We start from the raw sequence: 12,623 nt of genomic DNA, 5'->3' as shown, positions 1-12,623 counted from the left end.
AAGATTTGTGAACCTCGAATCCGAGATTTCCCCCTAGGGGGCTAAGTCGCCTATGAACTCTGAACATTATATAGCCTTCTGGAATTGAGATTTAACGGCCACTTCCCAACTGACCAGCATCCGTTCGAAATTTCTCAAGAATTACAGATGCTCGGACGCCCATGAAGATTCAAGGGGTTTCGGAATCATGCTCAATCATTACGCTCAATGACCATGGGATACTTTTCTGCTAATCCCACGGCATCTACACGAGTATCATCAAGAACAAATTGACACGATGGACGTCCTAAGGATTGAAAGTAGCTGCATCCTCAAGATGCAGCAAAACAGCAACGCCGCTCGACCTCTTCTCTTTGTGTAAGTTAGATAGCAAGCAGTAAGCAGTTTAGGGTTTGGAAAAAGGAAAAAAGAAAAATACAGCAAAAAGAAATGGAGATGCGGGGAATTGAACCCCGGACCTTTCACATGCTAAGCGAACATTATACCACTAAACCACATCCCCAATTTGTTGGTAATGCTTTGCTTATTTGGCATTATAAGGGGAGCTTAAATCTTCAAGGCAGGACCTAGGTCCCACGGTCGGCCTTTACTGTAAATGTTAAGGCGGCAGTTTGTCTAGGACCCACTCGGATGATGCATGGTCAGCATCCTTGGGGGTATGGCTTTTCTTGTCGATGTTGCTTTATATTTTGCCTTGCGTGTCTACAATGAGTCTCTTTGTGAATGCGGATGTATATATATATATATATTTTCCTAGACTGTGATTTGGTTGTGGATTGCATGGGGTATTTATGGACGTGTAACTGAAGGTCACGTTCCGTTTAGAAGAATATATATCTCTTTCAACATTGTATATGGACCTCAGATAGTGGGAATATTCAATTATATTAACTTCGTACCAGGTCATTCTGTACATACACAGATGCTTTTCTAAAAACTTGCTTTTCTCCTACTACAGCTTGAAAAACCAAAAAGCCGCATCCCCAAAGCATGAACAAAAATGGAAGAAAGAAAATGGGTCGTAGAATACAGAAATCTCAACATTTACTGGCTTTCCGCCTGTCTCGTCAGGGCATCAATATCAACCTTGGGCTTATTACCACCGTTGGCAAACCTAACCAGATTCTCCGTGACATCACTGGAGCCGGTGAGGTTCTCCAGGGCTTGCAGATCCTCGTTAGTGAGGGTGTTGGAGCGCAGAGGGCGGAATGGAGCAGGAGAACCGGCTCGGCTAGTGAGGAACTGTGGGACAAGAATTAGTATAACGTACGAGGGCTTCAACGGAATCCCGAACCCGCGGGGGGAGACCTACCGAGCTAGCAGCACTGAGCAAAGCGATCAAACTGGCCTGGACAACATCTTGATGAATACCGACACCCCAGACCTGCTCCTTGCTACCGGCCGCAGTACATTGGATGTATGTTGCGGCCTTCACATCTCTACCCAAACCAATGGAGTGCTCCTTGTAGTCGACAACGTCGAGATCGATGCCGAGGGTAGACAGGGCGCCGGCCAAAGAGGAGATAGCACCGGGACCAACGCCGGTGATAGCGTGCTGCACGCCATCGATCTCAACGATACCTGTGAAGCGACGCTTGAGGTTCTTGGTGTTGAGCGCTTTACCAGGCTCGGGCGGCGCCGGGGATGTTGAACGATCCGTGGTGATGTTGTAGTCGACCAGGTTGAATCGGGGGTTGGACTTGAGATGGTACGCTTCCTCGAAGAGGCCGACGATCTCGCTTGCCCGCAGCTCCCGGCTGACCTCTTCCGATCGCTTCTGAACAATCTTGCTGAACTCGACCTGCAAAGCGCGCGGGAGATCCAGCTCCAAGCTACGCAAGATAACCCAGGCAGCACCACCCTTGCCGCTCTGAGAGTTGACACGAATAACAGCCTCGTATGTTCGTCCAATATCTTGAGGATCCAAAGGAAGATATGGGATTTCCCATTCAACCTCTTCAGTTGTCGCTGCCGTAGCCTCGTCACGAAGCTTGAAGCCCTTCTTGATAGCGTCCTGGTGACTGCCACTGAAAGCGCAAACGACCAGCTGGCCGCCGTAAGGCCACCGCTCGTTGACGGGGATCTTATTGCTTTCTTCGACAACCTTGATGACTGCATTGATGTCCGAGAAGTCGACATTGGGGGTAATGCCCTGTGTATAGAGATTGAGAGCCAGGGTGACCAGGTCAACGTTGCCCGTTCTTTCACCGTTTCCGAACAGAGTACCTTCCACACGCTGCGCGCCAGCCATCTGAGCCAGCTCAGCGGCCGCAATGGCACAGCCACGGTCGTTATGCGGATGAATGGAGACGACATACTTCTCTCGTTCCGTGACATGACGGCAGAAGAACTCAATCTGGTCGGCGAAAACGTTGGGGGTCGACATTTCTACTGTCGCCGGCAGGTTAAAGATAATAGGAGCCTCCTTTGTAGGGCCCCAAGCCTCCTTGACGGCTTCACAGACCTGCGCAGCGAACTCGGGCTCGGTGTCAGAGAAGGTTTCGGGGGAGAACTCGAAGTGCCACTCGGTACCAGCATTCGAGGGGTCATCCTTGGTGATAGAACGTGCGAACTTAGTGCAACGGACGGCCATTTCCAGACTCTTCTGCTTGTCCATGTTGAAGACGATCCGACGGAAGCATGGACTTGTGGCCAGGTAGATGTGCAAGATCGCCTTCTTTGCGCCCTTCAGAGAATCCACCGTGCGGCGGATGAGGTCTTCACGGCAGGGGGACAGGACCTGGAGCCAGACATCATCGGGAACGACACCAGGAGTCTCCACCAGACGCCGTGTGAAGTCGAAGTCGGTTTGTGAGGCAGAGGGGAACGAGACTTCGATTTCCTTGTAGCCAATATCGACGAGCATCTTGAAGAAACGGAATTTTTGTTCGCCATCCTGGTGAGATCCAATGAGTTAGAGTACCCAGCCTCGTGAAAGATTATCATTCATAATTGTTCTCCCACAATGTGTCATACCATTGGATCAGGCAAGCTCTGGTTACCATCTCTGAGATCAGTGGCCAGCCACCGGGGGGCCTTTTCAATGACTTTGTTTGGCCATTGGCGATCGGGGAGATGCAGCGGCTTAAACCGCTTATACTTCTTCGAGGGATCTTTGAGCCTTTTTCATGAAATTAATGGACTGAGTGGGAATCCTTGGGAGTGTGCGACAATTGACAGATGGGCGGGAAGCTCCACGATGACGGAGCTATGGAGGGGGAGGGGCAAGTGAGTGGACTTACATCGGCATGGTAGCGGGTGAGATCCGCAGTGGGGGAAATGGAGAGTAAAGGAGAGGGAGAGAGAAAGAGAGAGAGAGAGTGAAGAGGAAAGATTGAGGGAAGAGAGAACTCTCGCACACCAGAAATGAGCCGGGAGAGAGACTGAGAAGGATAAGCAGGGAAAAGTTGGAAAAGAAGAACAGACCGTTGCAATTGAGGTGTATTTAAGATATGCGCAATGAGTCAACCCAATCAATTGCAATGACTTTTGGATTTTCTTCTTCGCCGACAGCGGATGGCAAAAGCGGCGAATAGTTTGGTACCACACCACACACTCCCAAGCCCACTCAAGACTGTTTTCCTCTTTCGAACACACGCCCTATTGATCAATGTGAGGGCTTCTCTAGTTTCTCGAGGGAACCGGGGCCTCGATCAATCATCGCCTCCTCATTATCAATAATATTGCCCGTTCCCTCATGCCATTTGTGCAAACACATCATTGATGGAGTTCAACAAGAAACTCTTGTGTTTCATCGCCCCCCCAATCGGCCGATGACCGGAGGCGCTTGAGGCCTCAGGCCGTAAAGCCAGACCACTTTCATCCGCGCCCAACCGACAGTTTCCGGGCAATAGTGTCGATCCCTGTACATGACGAACAACGTTTTGATAATAGGCTATTATTTGAGACTTTTGGAACTCTTGAAAAGAAATAGTCATTAGGTTAAGGTTATTATTGCGTTTCAAGTCAGCGAATAAGATTAACCCTAATTTTAAACAACCATGTCCAGAGGTATATGAGGTACATCCAAAGTGCATACATATCTACAGGCAATACAAGCACCTCGCCAAGAGTCCTAGAACTCCTCATTTCTTGCCCTTCTTTTTGTTTTCCTTCTTGCCCTTCTGATTCTTTCCCTGTTTCGGAGTCTCTCGGTCAACCTTCCCCTTCTTCCATCCAGCATTCCCTTCTGATCGCTGGCGGGCGTCGTCGAGTCGCTTCTTGTCTTTATTGCTTAGCTTCTGCTTATCCTTCTTAGATTTCACAGAATCCAATCCGTTAAGCTCTGCGGCTCCGGCCTTTCTAGCGAGACTCTTCTCGCGTTCAGTAGCAAACCATGTGCGCTTCGGTCGCGACTTGATTTCTGCTTCGTGCTTGATCATGTTCTCACTCCTGGTCACTTGCATCTCTGCTTGTGCCAACTGCTTCTCTACTTGCTCCTCCTCGAGCACTGCGTCGATTTCTTCCTCGAGGTCCTTGGCCTTCTTAGCCCAGCTATCAGCGACGGCGAGGTCGACAACTCGGCTAGCGACCTTGGCTCCCTGCGCCTTACCAGCCTTGACAGCGGCCTTAACCACCTTGCGATCCGGCTCAGCGGCGATTGTGCAGGCTCGACCAGAGCGACCGGCACGAGCGGTACGACCGACTCGATGCAGATAGATCTCATGGCTTTGAGGGGCTTCGTAGTTGATGACCGTCTCCACTCCCTTGATATCCAAACCACGTGCCGCCAGATCGGTAGCGAGTAAGAACGAAACCTTGCCCTCTCGGAAATGTTCAACACTTTTAATACGCTGTGTTTCATGTTAATATTCTGCGTAGCATAGTTAATTGATGATAGTCACGACGTACCTGTTCCTGGCTCATGCTACCGTGAAGCTCTGCAGCTTTCAGCCCAAGCAGCCCAAAAACAATCCGTACACGATGTGCTTCTTTCTTCTGCCGGAAGAACACAATGACTCGTCCAGTGTAGATCTCTTTGCAGAGATGAAGAAGGTAACCCAACCGCTTATCCTCCCTTCCAGGTCGTAAACGCACAAATTCCTGGACCAAGTTCATGGAGGTGTTCTTCTTGGAGTCGACCATCAGTCGTACGGGTCGGTTGAGACCCACCCGAATGAGCTTGTCAACAGAGTCGGTCATGGTTGCGGAAAAGAGCATCGTTTGCCGTGACTTCGGAATAGTAGTCAGGATTTCGTTCAGCTCATCTGCGAAACCATCCTCCAGCATACGATCGGCTTCATCCAGAACCAGAATCTCAAGGGTATCGACGGTGAAGCTCGCTGAGTTACGCATGTGGTCGATGAAACGACCGGGGGTAGCAATAATCACATCAGGCCGTTTCTTCAGGATATTCTCTTGTTCACGGAGACTGTAACCACCGATCATTTGACAGAATGTGATATCGGTATAAGTAGCCAGTTTAGTAGCCACGTTGTAGCACTGTACAGCCAATTCACGAGTAGGCATCAGAATTGCAACACGGCTAGTAGGGACCTTTCGGGGACGGAACAGGAGACGTTCGAGGATAGGAACAACGAAGGCAGCCGTCTTTCCTGAACCAGTTACGGCACTACCAACAATATCCTTGCCGAGAAGGGCCACAGGGATTGTCTTGCGCTGAATAGGAGTTGGGTTCGAGAAGTTAACCGCGGCCAATCCACGCAGAATGGGTCGAGATAGGTTGAATTCCTGGAATGATCGCTTGGATAGATCGGCCACGGATTGCTCACTGGTCTGCTCCTCCGGCGCAAAGAAGGCTTTGCGCTTTGCTGCTTCTTCCGCATCTATCTCACTCTCAGCATCCAAGCCATCATTGTCCGAAGCAATGTCATCGGGATGCTGGACGGGCGTTGCGACAGAGTCGTTATCAGAGGCGGCATCATCATCATCATCACTACCGCCGTTATTACTCTCACTACCCGACTCCTCTTCGCCATTCGACTGCTCGCTCTCATCCTCACCGTCAGCACCCATTCCAAATCCATCCTCAGCGAGCAATTCGTCATCCTGGAAGTCTACAGACATGCCTCCCTCCGAAGCATTGTCCTCGCCCTCACTGTCTTCATCTTCGCTTTCCTCCTGCTTCTTTTGCTTCTTTTTCGACTGAGTTTCTTTCTTCGCTTGCCTCCTCGAGATAATCTCGTCAATATCCACACCATGCTTATCACCGTTCTTCTTTGCACCGTCCTCCTTGTCGCCTAGTCCCCACCCATCAAACCCTTCAACAACTTCGTTTTGAGCCGCACCGCCAACATCGAACTCAAATTCCGAATCCAAAGCCCCGTCATCTTCTCCAGCATCCTCCGCCCCCTCTGACTCGGAAGTAACACCCTCATCTTTATTCTGTTGTTTCCCTTTCTTCGATTGCTTCTGTTGCTTCTGCTTTTTGTTCTTGCTCTGTGCTGTCTCCGCCGTGTCCCTCTTGCGCTTCTTGGTCGAATGCGTTGTATCTTCGTCTACATTATCATCTGCATCCTCCTCGATGTTGGCGAACGCATCATTTTCATCATCGGAGAGCGTAAATACAAAATCGTCGTCTTTGGGAGCGCTGCGCTTTTTTGGTGGTGCCATGTTTGGTTCGTAGGAAGTGAAACCCGGCAGATAGGACAATCGGGTAGCTGCTTTTCAAAGAAGGATAGGGAAAAAATGAAGAGATGAGAACAATTCTCAGCAAAGGGCCCCTAATGTCTTCCCAGATACTGAAGCTGCAACTCACTGCTTCTTGTCTTTTCGGGGAAAAGAAAAAAAAAGTTCAAAACTGCGGAGGCGGTGGAAGAGTTCATTACGGCAGAAAAGACTGCGGCAAGGATTTAAAGTGGTCTTATTGGTGGTTATTCTTCTGGCTAACTGCAACGGAGCTAGCGTTCCTGAAAAAGATGCTAGGAATCGATAGGTTTAGTGCCACTACTTCATTGCTAAATCGCTAACATACATAAACAGTAGATTTTTAACTTCAGCGAAAGCATCGTCCCCTGTATCCTCTTTTTGTTCGTCTTTCGATTTTGACCTTTTTCTTTTACTTTTCGGTTTCCAGGAATAAATTTCCGCTGCTATGACTGAGCTGACAATTTGGCGTGGAAAAAGACAACAGGAAAACTAAAGTGATGTAGTTAATGTAAACTTCGAGTGCAGTTTCTTTAGCGTATTAACAACCCAATTTAGATGATTGAGTGAAAAGCTTATCCTACAGAACTCCAAGGTTATCCATTAGCATCCTGCAGAAGAACTAAATATCGCCATTCTTTTAGCGGGACAAGCCAATTCACGCGTGGGCTGACTGACTGGCACTGTCCAACCGATTTGGATTCACTGGCTCAATCTATGGCTCGAACCTATCACCGGTATGGTAACCGATATTTCGAATAAGGTAAGTGACGTTGAGGCTGGTGAATGTTAGTGGGTATGCTGGATTTCAAGCTTGTAATTCAGGGAGGTGTGGGGAACTTACAAACGATCAAATTTGACTCTCGCACCCTTGAGCTGACCCTGCTCTTCAAAGTTATAATTGCTTTTGAGCCAGCCTTCAATCCAGCTGTAAGTAGATTTTTTGTCAGGTGGGTAGCTGATGATAAAAAGAAGGCGGCCAAGTCTGCGTCGACCTCCTGACCAGTACCCGGCATGGTCATCCCTATTGCAATCGAAGAAGTAGCCACGCTTCGGAATGTAGGTAGGGTCACAAACTTCCAGAAGCTTATCCATTAAACACTTTCCGATGCCTTTATGCAAGTGTCCAGGTTTGACAAACAGCTGCAACTCTGCCGTAAATCGACCACTGGTTCTGCGTCCAAGGTAGTCAGTCGCTAGTGCATAACCGAGGATCCTTCCAGGACTTCCTTTTGATATAGCCCCGATTTTGCGCTCCGTAGCAACAAGGAAGGGCAGTTTCTCCTCAATGCTGTTATCAATACTCTGACGAATATCCTCAGACTGGAGAGTATCGATATTAGAGCTCAGAGGAGAGTTATCTGAGTACCAATTGAAGATTTCAAGGAGCCCTGGCACATCGCCGACTTCAACAGGGCGGAGGTAAACGTTTTCCTTGAGCACACTTGGACTGGGTTGTGGAACATTTCTCAAACCTTCAAGATAATGCTCGCGTGCAATCTCCCGCCGAAGCCGGTATTCGTCACGTTCCTTCTTATCGTGAATCTCCCAGTTGTGGCAGTAACCTTGGACAGTTTCATGCTGATGGAGTCGCGACTCTTTATCTTCCATTTTAAGGCGAGTCGTATGGTCGTCTAAATCTGGAACATACATAGTACGTACGCCATCCGGATGCGCCGTTCCATCAAAAAAAGCGTGGTGATAAATATCGGCATAGCAACAAATTTGGATGGTAGCATTGAGCCAACGACGGAACCAATCACGAAATGCCTCATAGGTAGAGGAGCAGGAATGCGGACGGTATTCCCAATTAGCATAGTAAATATCAGTCCAGCTATGCTTTTGTCCCTTCCCGGTCCCGGTATTCTGGCCGTCAGCACCCCCTTGGAGACAAGAATATGCAAGCTGTGTCCGTATATGCTTTTGCTCATCAGTTGGTTCAGATGACAGGGTCACCTCTCCGTCTGTAACGATTGGGTAGATAGCAGGACTGAGTTCATAGGCTTTCCACTGAGCAGCAACTGCCTCAGCCTCAGACAGGAGGGGCTTATCTGCCTCCAGGTCAACTCTAGATAAGAAGGCCGTTGCACTGGAAATGCATGCTGATTGGTTTGGAGCAAGACGACATTTGGTGATCGACAGGTAAACATCAGAGTTTGGATCCGTTCCAGGACCAGTTCGGCATCTTTCGAGGACTTCTGGGTTGGCTGTAGGAAAGTTGAGGTCTTTGAAGCGAGCCAGGTGTGCCTGTTGGACAATCTCTACCCGGAAGCGATTGAGCTCTTCCATTGCCTCTTCTTTTGATGGAGTCTCTTTTTTGGACGGCAATTTGCCAGTAGGGGTGTCACCTTTATGAGTCCCAGTTCCATTTCCAGTGTCTTTCTGGATGTCGCTTACTGCCTGAACACCAGCGTGTCTGTTTTGCGAGGAGTCCGGATTGGGCTGGGGAATCTTGCGGGTGTTTTCTTTTGGAGGTTGCCGAAGGGGTATGGGTCTGTTTACACTTCCACAACGACGGAGGACGATGACATCTGATTCATCGTTGGTGGCCATTATGACCGGGTTATTTACTTTCTTATCTATTTATATGTTAGCCTAAATGATTTTGCCTACTATAGCTCCAGGGTGTCTTACCATCTACCTTACCAGCCGTATTCGCATTTAATATTCTGCTTGGACACGGTGTCTCGAGTGGGGTAGTTTTAGTCTCTTGACACACTTGCGACACTGTTAGCTCAGACGTGGGTTCAGCAGACTTTGGGGAAGAAATATTGACAGAAGCTTGTAACTGCCCAGTTCTACAACAAGCAGGATTCGTATGTCTTTTTGGAAGTTCCTTGTGTGCTAATGGTCGGCGTTGTCTGATAGGAGGTGCGATATAAGGAGTAGGCGAGGGCCTCCAGGCTTGTGAACGACCTTTAGCACTAGGCTTTGATGGGATACTTTGTTTGTTTTGGCCCTCTTGTAGGGTCTGATGCTTCCTCGAAGGACCCTGCCCCTCCACGTCTGAGGTTGTAGGAAAGTTGCCTACGTTTGTGGCTGATGAATTAGGCCACGCAGACTTGTGTTGATGAACGTGTTTATTAGCAGGTGACAGATTACCTGGGGCTGTCGTTGGGGTCGACATTTTCCCAGATTGATCGTTGGCTTCAGGTGCACCAGTGCATATAAGCCCATGGCTATCAGAGTGTTGGGGGTTCGGAGCCTTTCTGGATGCTTCACTTCCAGGCGATAAATAATTGGGCTGATGGATCTTCTTGTCCATTCTGTCTAGAAAGATATTGAATAATATCAATAAGAAAAACCTGCGAGACAGTTGTCAGCACCAGAAACTTCTCTCTTGGTCAGATTCCTTAGATCAGTGGACTTCTATTGAACAAAGCCTTGTCTTTGATTAAAGGATACTCTGCCTCTGTCACAGGTCCTGGTGGGCTTGTGCTGTAAGAATGTAGTACTGTAAGTGTATATGTGATTAATGGAAGGGGAGTAAGGTACCGAGGCTTTGTTACAATCAATGGTCGTCTATTGCCAGTGGTGGTCGCCTGGATATTCACTCAGCGTCAGGCGAAAAGAACTTAACTCTCATAAATCTGTAAAGGGAGCAAAACATCTGAAAAAGAAATCTCCGTATCCCTCATATATACTTCGTACTAAGGTCATACTTTGACTCAAGTCAAGGGTCACTTCCAAAAAATATAGAGCACGGAAATCTTAAGTTAAATAGAGATACAGCTTTATTAAATTATACTAGGTTGCGTTGTCTGATTAGGGTTCTACTTCTCTGGGTGGTTGAAAAGTGATCTCCGCAGCCTCGTTGCGGAAACCCCAGCTTGACTTTGAACCCAACCACATCTCTCAGCTGACCCAAGGTCTGTCGCACGCCAACATCAAAATGTTGTCTATTCTGAGAAAAGCCAGACTAAAAGATAAAGAGATGCGAATCTTGATGCTGTATGTTATATGGTAGGATCTGCTGATTAACATGCTGAGCCACAATCACAGTGGCCTTGATAATGCCGGAAAGACTACGATCGTCAAGCAGATTATGAATGAGGATGTCACCACCGTCAGTCCCACGCTAGGTTTCATCATCAGAACAATTGATTTTCAGGGGTAACAAGCCTCGCCTTGCAACTTGAGTTAAAAAAAAAGCCACTAACTTCCCTGCAGATACAAACTCAATATTTGTAAGAATCGCCATCGATATTCTCGCAGGTCTCCACCCGCTAACCTGTCACAACTAGGGGATGTGGGAGGGCAAAAGACACTACGGTCATACTGGAAAAACTACTTTGAGAAGACAGATACTTTAGTCTGGGTAGTAGATGCAACAGATCGTCTAAGAGTTGGTGATTGTCGGGATGAACTGGCAGGCCTTCTTCTTGAAGAGGTACTTTCCGGCCTTCGAAAGAGTTTGTCGGGTATTTAGACTAATCAAGTGTACAGCGACTGACGGGCGCCAGCCTTTTAATATTCCTAAACAAAACTGACGTTGAAGGATGCATGACAGAGGAAGAAGTACACAGAGTGAGTTTCTGTTTTCGTTTCCATCCTCTTTGGACTTGCGGCGACTTCTTTGCGTTTTTTTTCACGTGTCACGAACAATGCTGATTCTTCCACAGCAACTGGACCTAGATTCGATCAAGACCCATAAGTGGAAGATATTACCCTGCAGTGCCATGACAGGAAGAAATCTTCATGCGGGTCTAGAATGGGTGGTACAAGATGCGAAAGACAGACTGTTTCTTTACTAAATCGAGCCGATGATGGCTGTTATATACCTAGTAAATGATGGATGCTAGTGCTAGTGTCTTATTCACGTCTTTTCCTTCCCCTTCGTCTGTCATCATGCAATATTGCATTCTAAAAATCTTTTGTCCACTTGCAGCTAGCTGAGTTTCCTAGTATTCCACACTAAATTTAATTCTTTGGGGCTTCTTTTTTGCTTTTTTGCACGACAAGGGTAGAGGACAAGGGGTTTGTTTAGGTATGCTCAGATGGTACGATCTGATCTTAGTCTAACAATGAGCTGAGAGAAGGAATTGTTCAGAATCTTAAAGCGACAAGAGAGGCAATGGTGTGATGGATTTCAGATTTTCGGGTTGGTGTCCTTGGTGTCCCACCAGAACGGGGAGTATCTAGGACGACGAAACCTCATCATCAGGCGCGATGTCTCACTGCTCACTGTCATTCTTTCCACCTGTCAATTCAAGGTCCGTGGGTCAGAAGGAGACCAGAAGCGTCATGTGTCTTAAAACCATCCGTGGATCTACTGCCAAGTTTAACCACGAAGTTTCATCGACAAATAGTTTAATACCGGTGAATCAAGGACCATTTTAACCACGACAAGCTAATTGATTTAGTGAACAACCATAGATTATCCATCTTGTTCGCTGTGTTTCCGATCGCGGGGTGGCAAAAATCCATAAGATTTAAATTTGCTCCACCGCGCGCAAGAGCCGAAGTCCGGAAATGTTCCCTTTTCCCATTTGCTTTTTTTTCTTACTCTCTTCCTTTTGGTTGGGCTGGGGCTTTTGGGTCAAGGAACGTAAACAATCTACCCCGTTAAGAAACAACAAAACAAAATACATAAAAGCTGCCAATTTCCTCGTAGGATAACACCGATCTTTCAGTGTGTGTGTATGTACATCCATATATATGTAAATGTTATCTATCCGGTAAAAAAAAAGTACAACCAAGCTGCAATCGAGCCCTTACTGCAGATTGGCATCCGCTATGTATACGACTGGCGGTCGCTAAAGAAGAAAACCGAATGAAGAGTATCTGGCGGTCGGGCGCCTCTTTTCAGCAAGGATGGACTTGGACTAGTGGGGCTGCCGTGTGATGTGCGTTTGGCTTGTTGGCTTTCCCATGTAAAATCTACTGACCTCAGCTGGGTCCCCATCACAGGACAACGACCTGATTGCAATCGGGCAGCGTAAAGGGTGAAAAAGCTGAAACTGATGTCTTCACCACACACCCTCCAGAGGTCCAGAAAATCGATAGGCAGAAATCAA

General features: G+C 47.8%; 4 protein-coding genes and 1 non-coding gene across 5 annotated transcripts; 1 reads left to right on the top strand and 4 right to left on the bottom strand.

Annotated features, from left to right (window-relative positions):
• Positions 1–430: 430 nt before the first annotated feature.
• Positions 431–502, bottom strand: BDW43DRAFT_t194. Its single transcript has one exon. It is a non-coding gene; the product is annotated as a tRNA-Ala (tRNA).
• Positions 503–866: 364 nt separating this feature from the next.
• Positions 867–3,715, bottom strand: BDW43DRAFT_286665 (2-isopropylmalate synthase). The gene is made up of 4 exons (XM_032043070.1): positions 3,243–3,715; positions 2,977–3,121; positions 1,313–2,896; positions 867–1,242 (listed from the first exon to the last, which is right to left on the bottom strand). The coding sequence occupies exons 1-4, from the start codon at positions 3,248–3,250 to the stop codon at positions 1,045–1,047; spliced, it is 1,935 nt and encodes a 644-aa protein (XP_031896914.1). The 5' UTR covers positions 3,251–3,715; the 3' UTR covers positions 867–1,044.
• On the bottom strand, positions 3,716–6,748 carry drs1 (putative ATP-dependent RNA helicase DRS1). Its single transcript, XM_032043069.1, has 2 exons — positions 4,852–6,748; positions 3,716–4,793 (listed from the first exon to the last, which is right to left on the bottom strand). The coding sequence occupies exons 1-2, from the start codon at positions 6,571–6,573 to the stop codon at positions 4,086–4,088; spliced, it is 2,430 nt and encodes an 809-aa protein (XP_031896913.1). The 5' UTR covers positions 6,574–6,748; the 3' UTR covers positions 3,716–4,085.
• Positions 6,749–7,321: 573 nt separating this feature from the next.
• On the bottom strand, positions 7,322–9,186 carry BDW43DRAFT_321664 (GNAT family N-acetyltransferase; the record flags this gene model as incomplete). The annotated part of the gene is made up of 2 exons (XM_032049378.1): positions 7,451–9,186; positions 7,322–7,385 (listed from the first exon to the last, which is right to left on the bottom strand). The coding sequence occupies exons 1-2, from the start codon at positions 9,157–9,159 to the stop codon at positions 7,322–7,324; spliced, it is 1,773 nt and encodes a 590-aa protein (XP_031896912.1). The 5' UTR covers positions 9,160–9,186.
• Positions 9,187–10,459: 1,273 nt separating this feature from the next.
• Positions 10,460–11,886, top strand: BDW43DRAFT_286658 (ADP-ribosylation factor-like protein 2). The gene is made up of 6 exons (XM_032043068.1): positions 10,460–10,557; positions 10,609–10,719; positions 10,777–10,793; positions 10,851–10,996; positions 11,053–11,133; positions 11,229–11,886. The coding sequence occupies exons 1-6, from the start codon at positions 10,499–10,501 to the stop codon at positions 11,358–11,360; spliced, it is 546 nt and encodes a 181-aa protein (XP_031896911.1). The 5' UTR covers positions 10,460–10,498; the 3' UTR covers positions 11,361–11,886.
• The last annotated feature ends 737 nt before the right edge of the window (positions 11,887–12,623 follow it).

This window comes from Aspergillus alliaceus, assembly GCF_009176365.1.
Source record: "Aspergillus alliaceus strain CBS 536.65 unplaced genomic scaffold BDW43scaffold_46, whole genome shotgun sequence".
Classification (NCBI taxonomy): Eukaryota; Fungi; Ascomycota; class Eurotiomycetes; order Eurotiales; family Aspergillaceae; genus Aspergillus; species Aspergillus alliaceus.
This window is presented reverse-complemented; position numbering and strand designations above follow the sequence as displayed.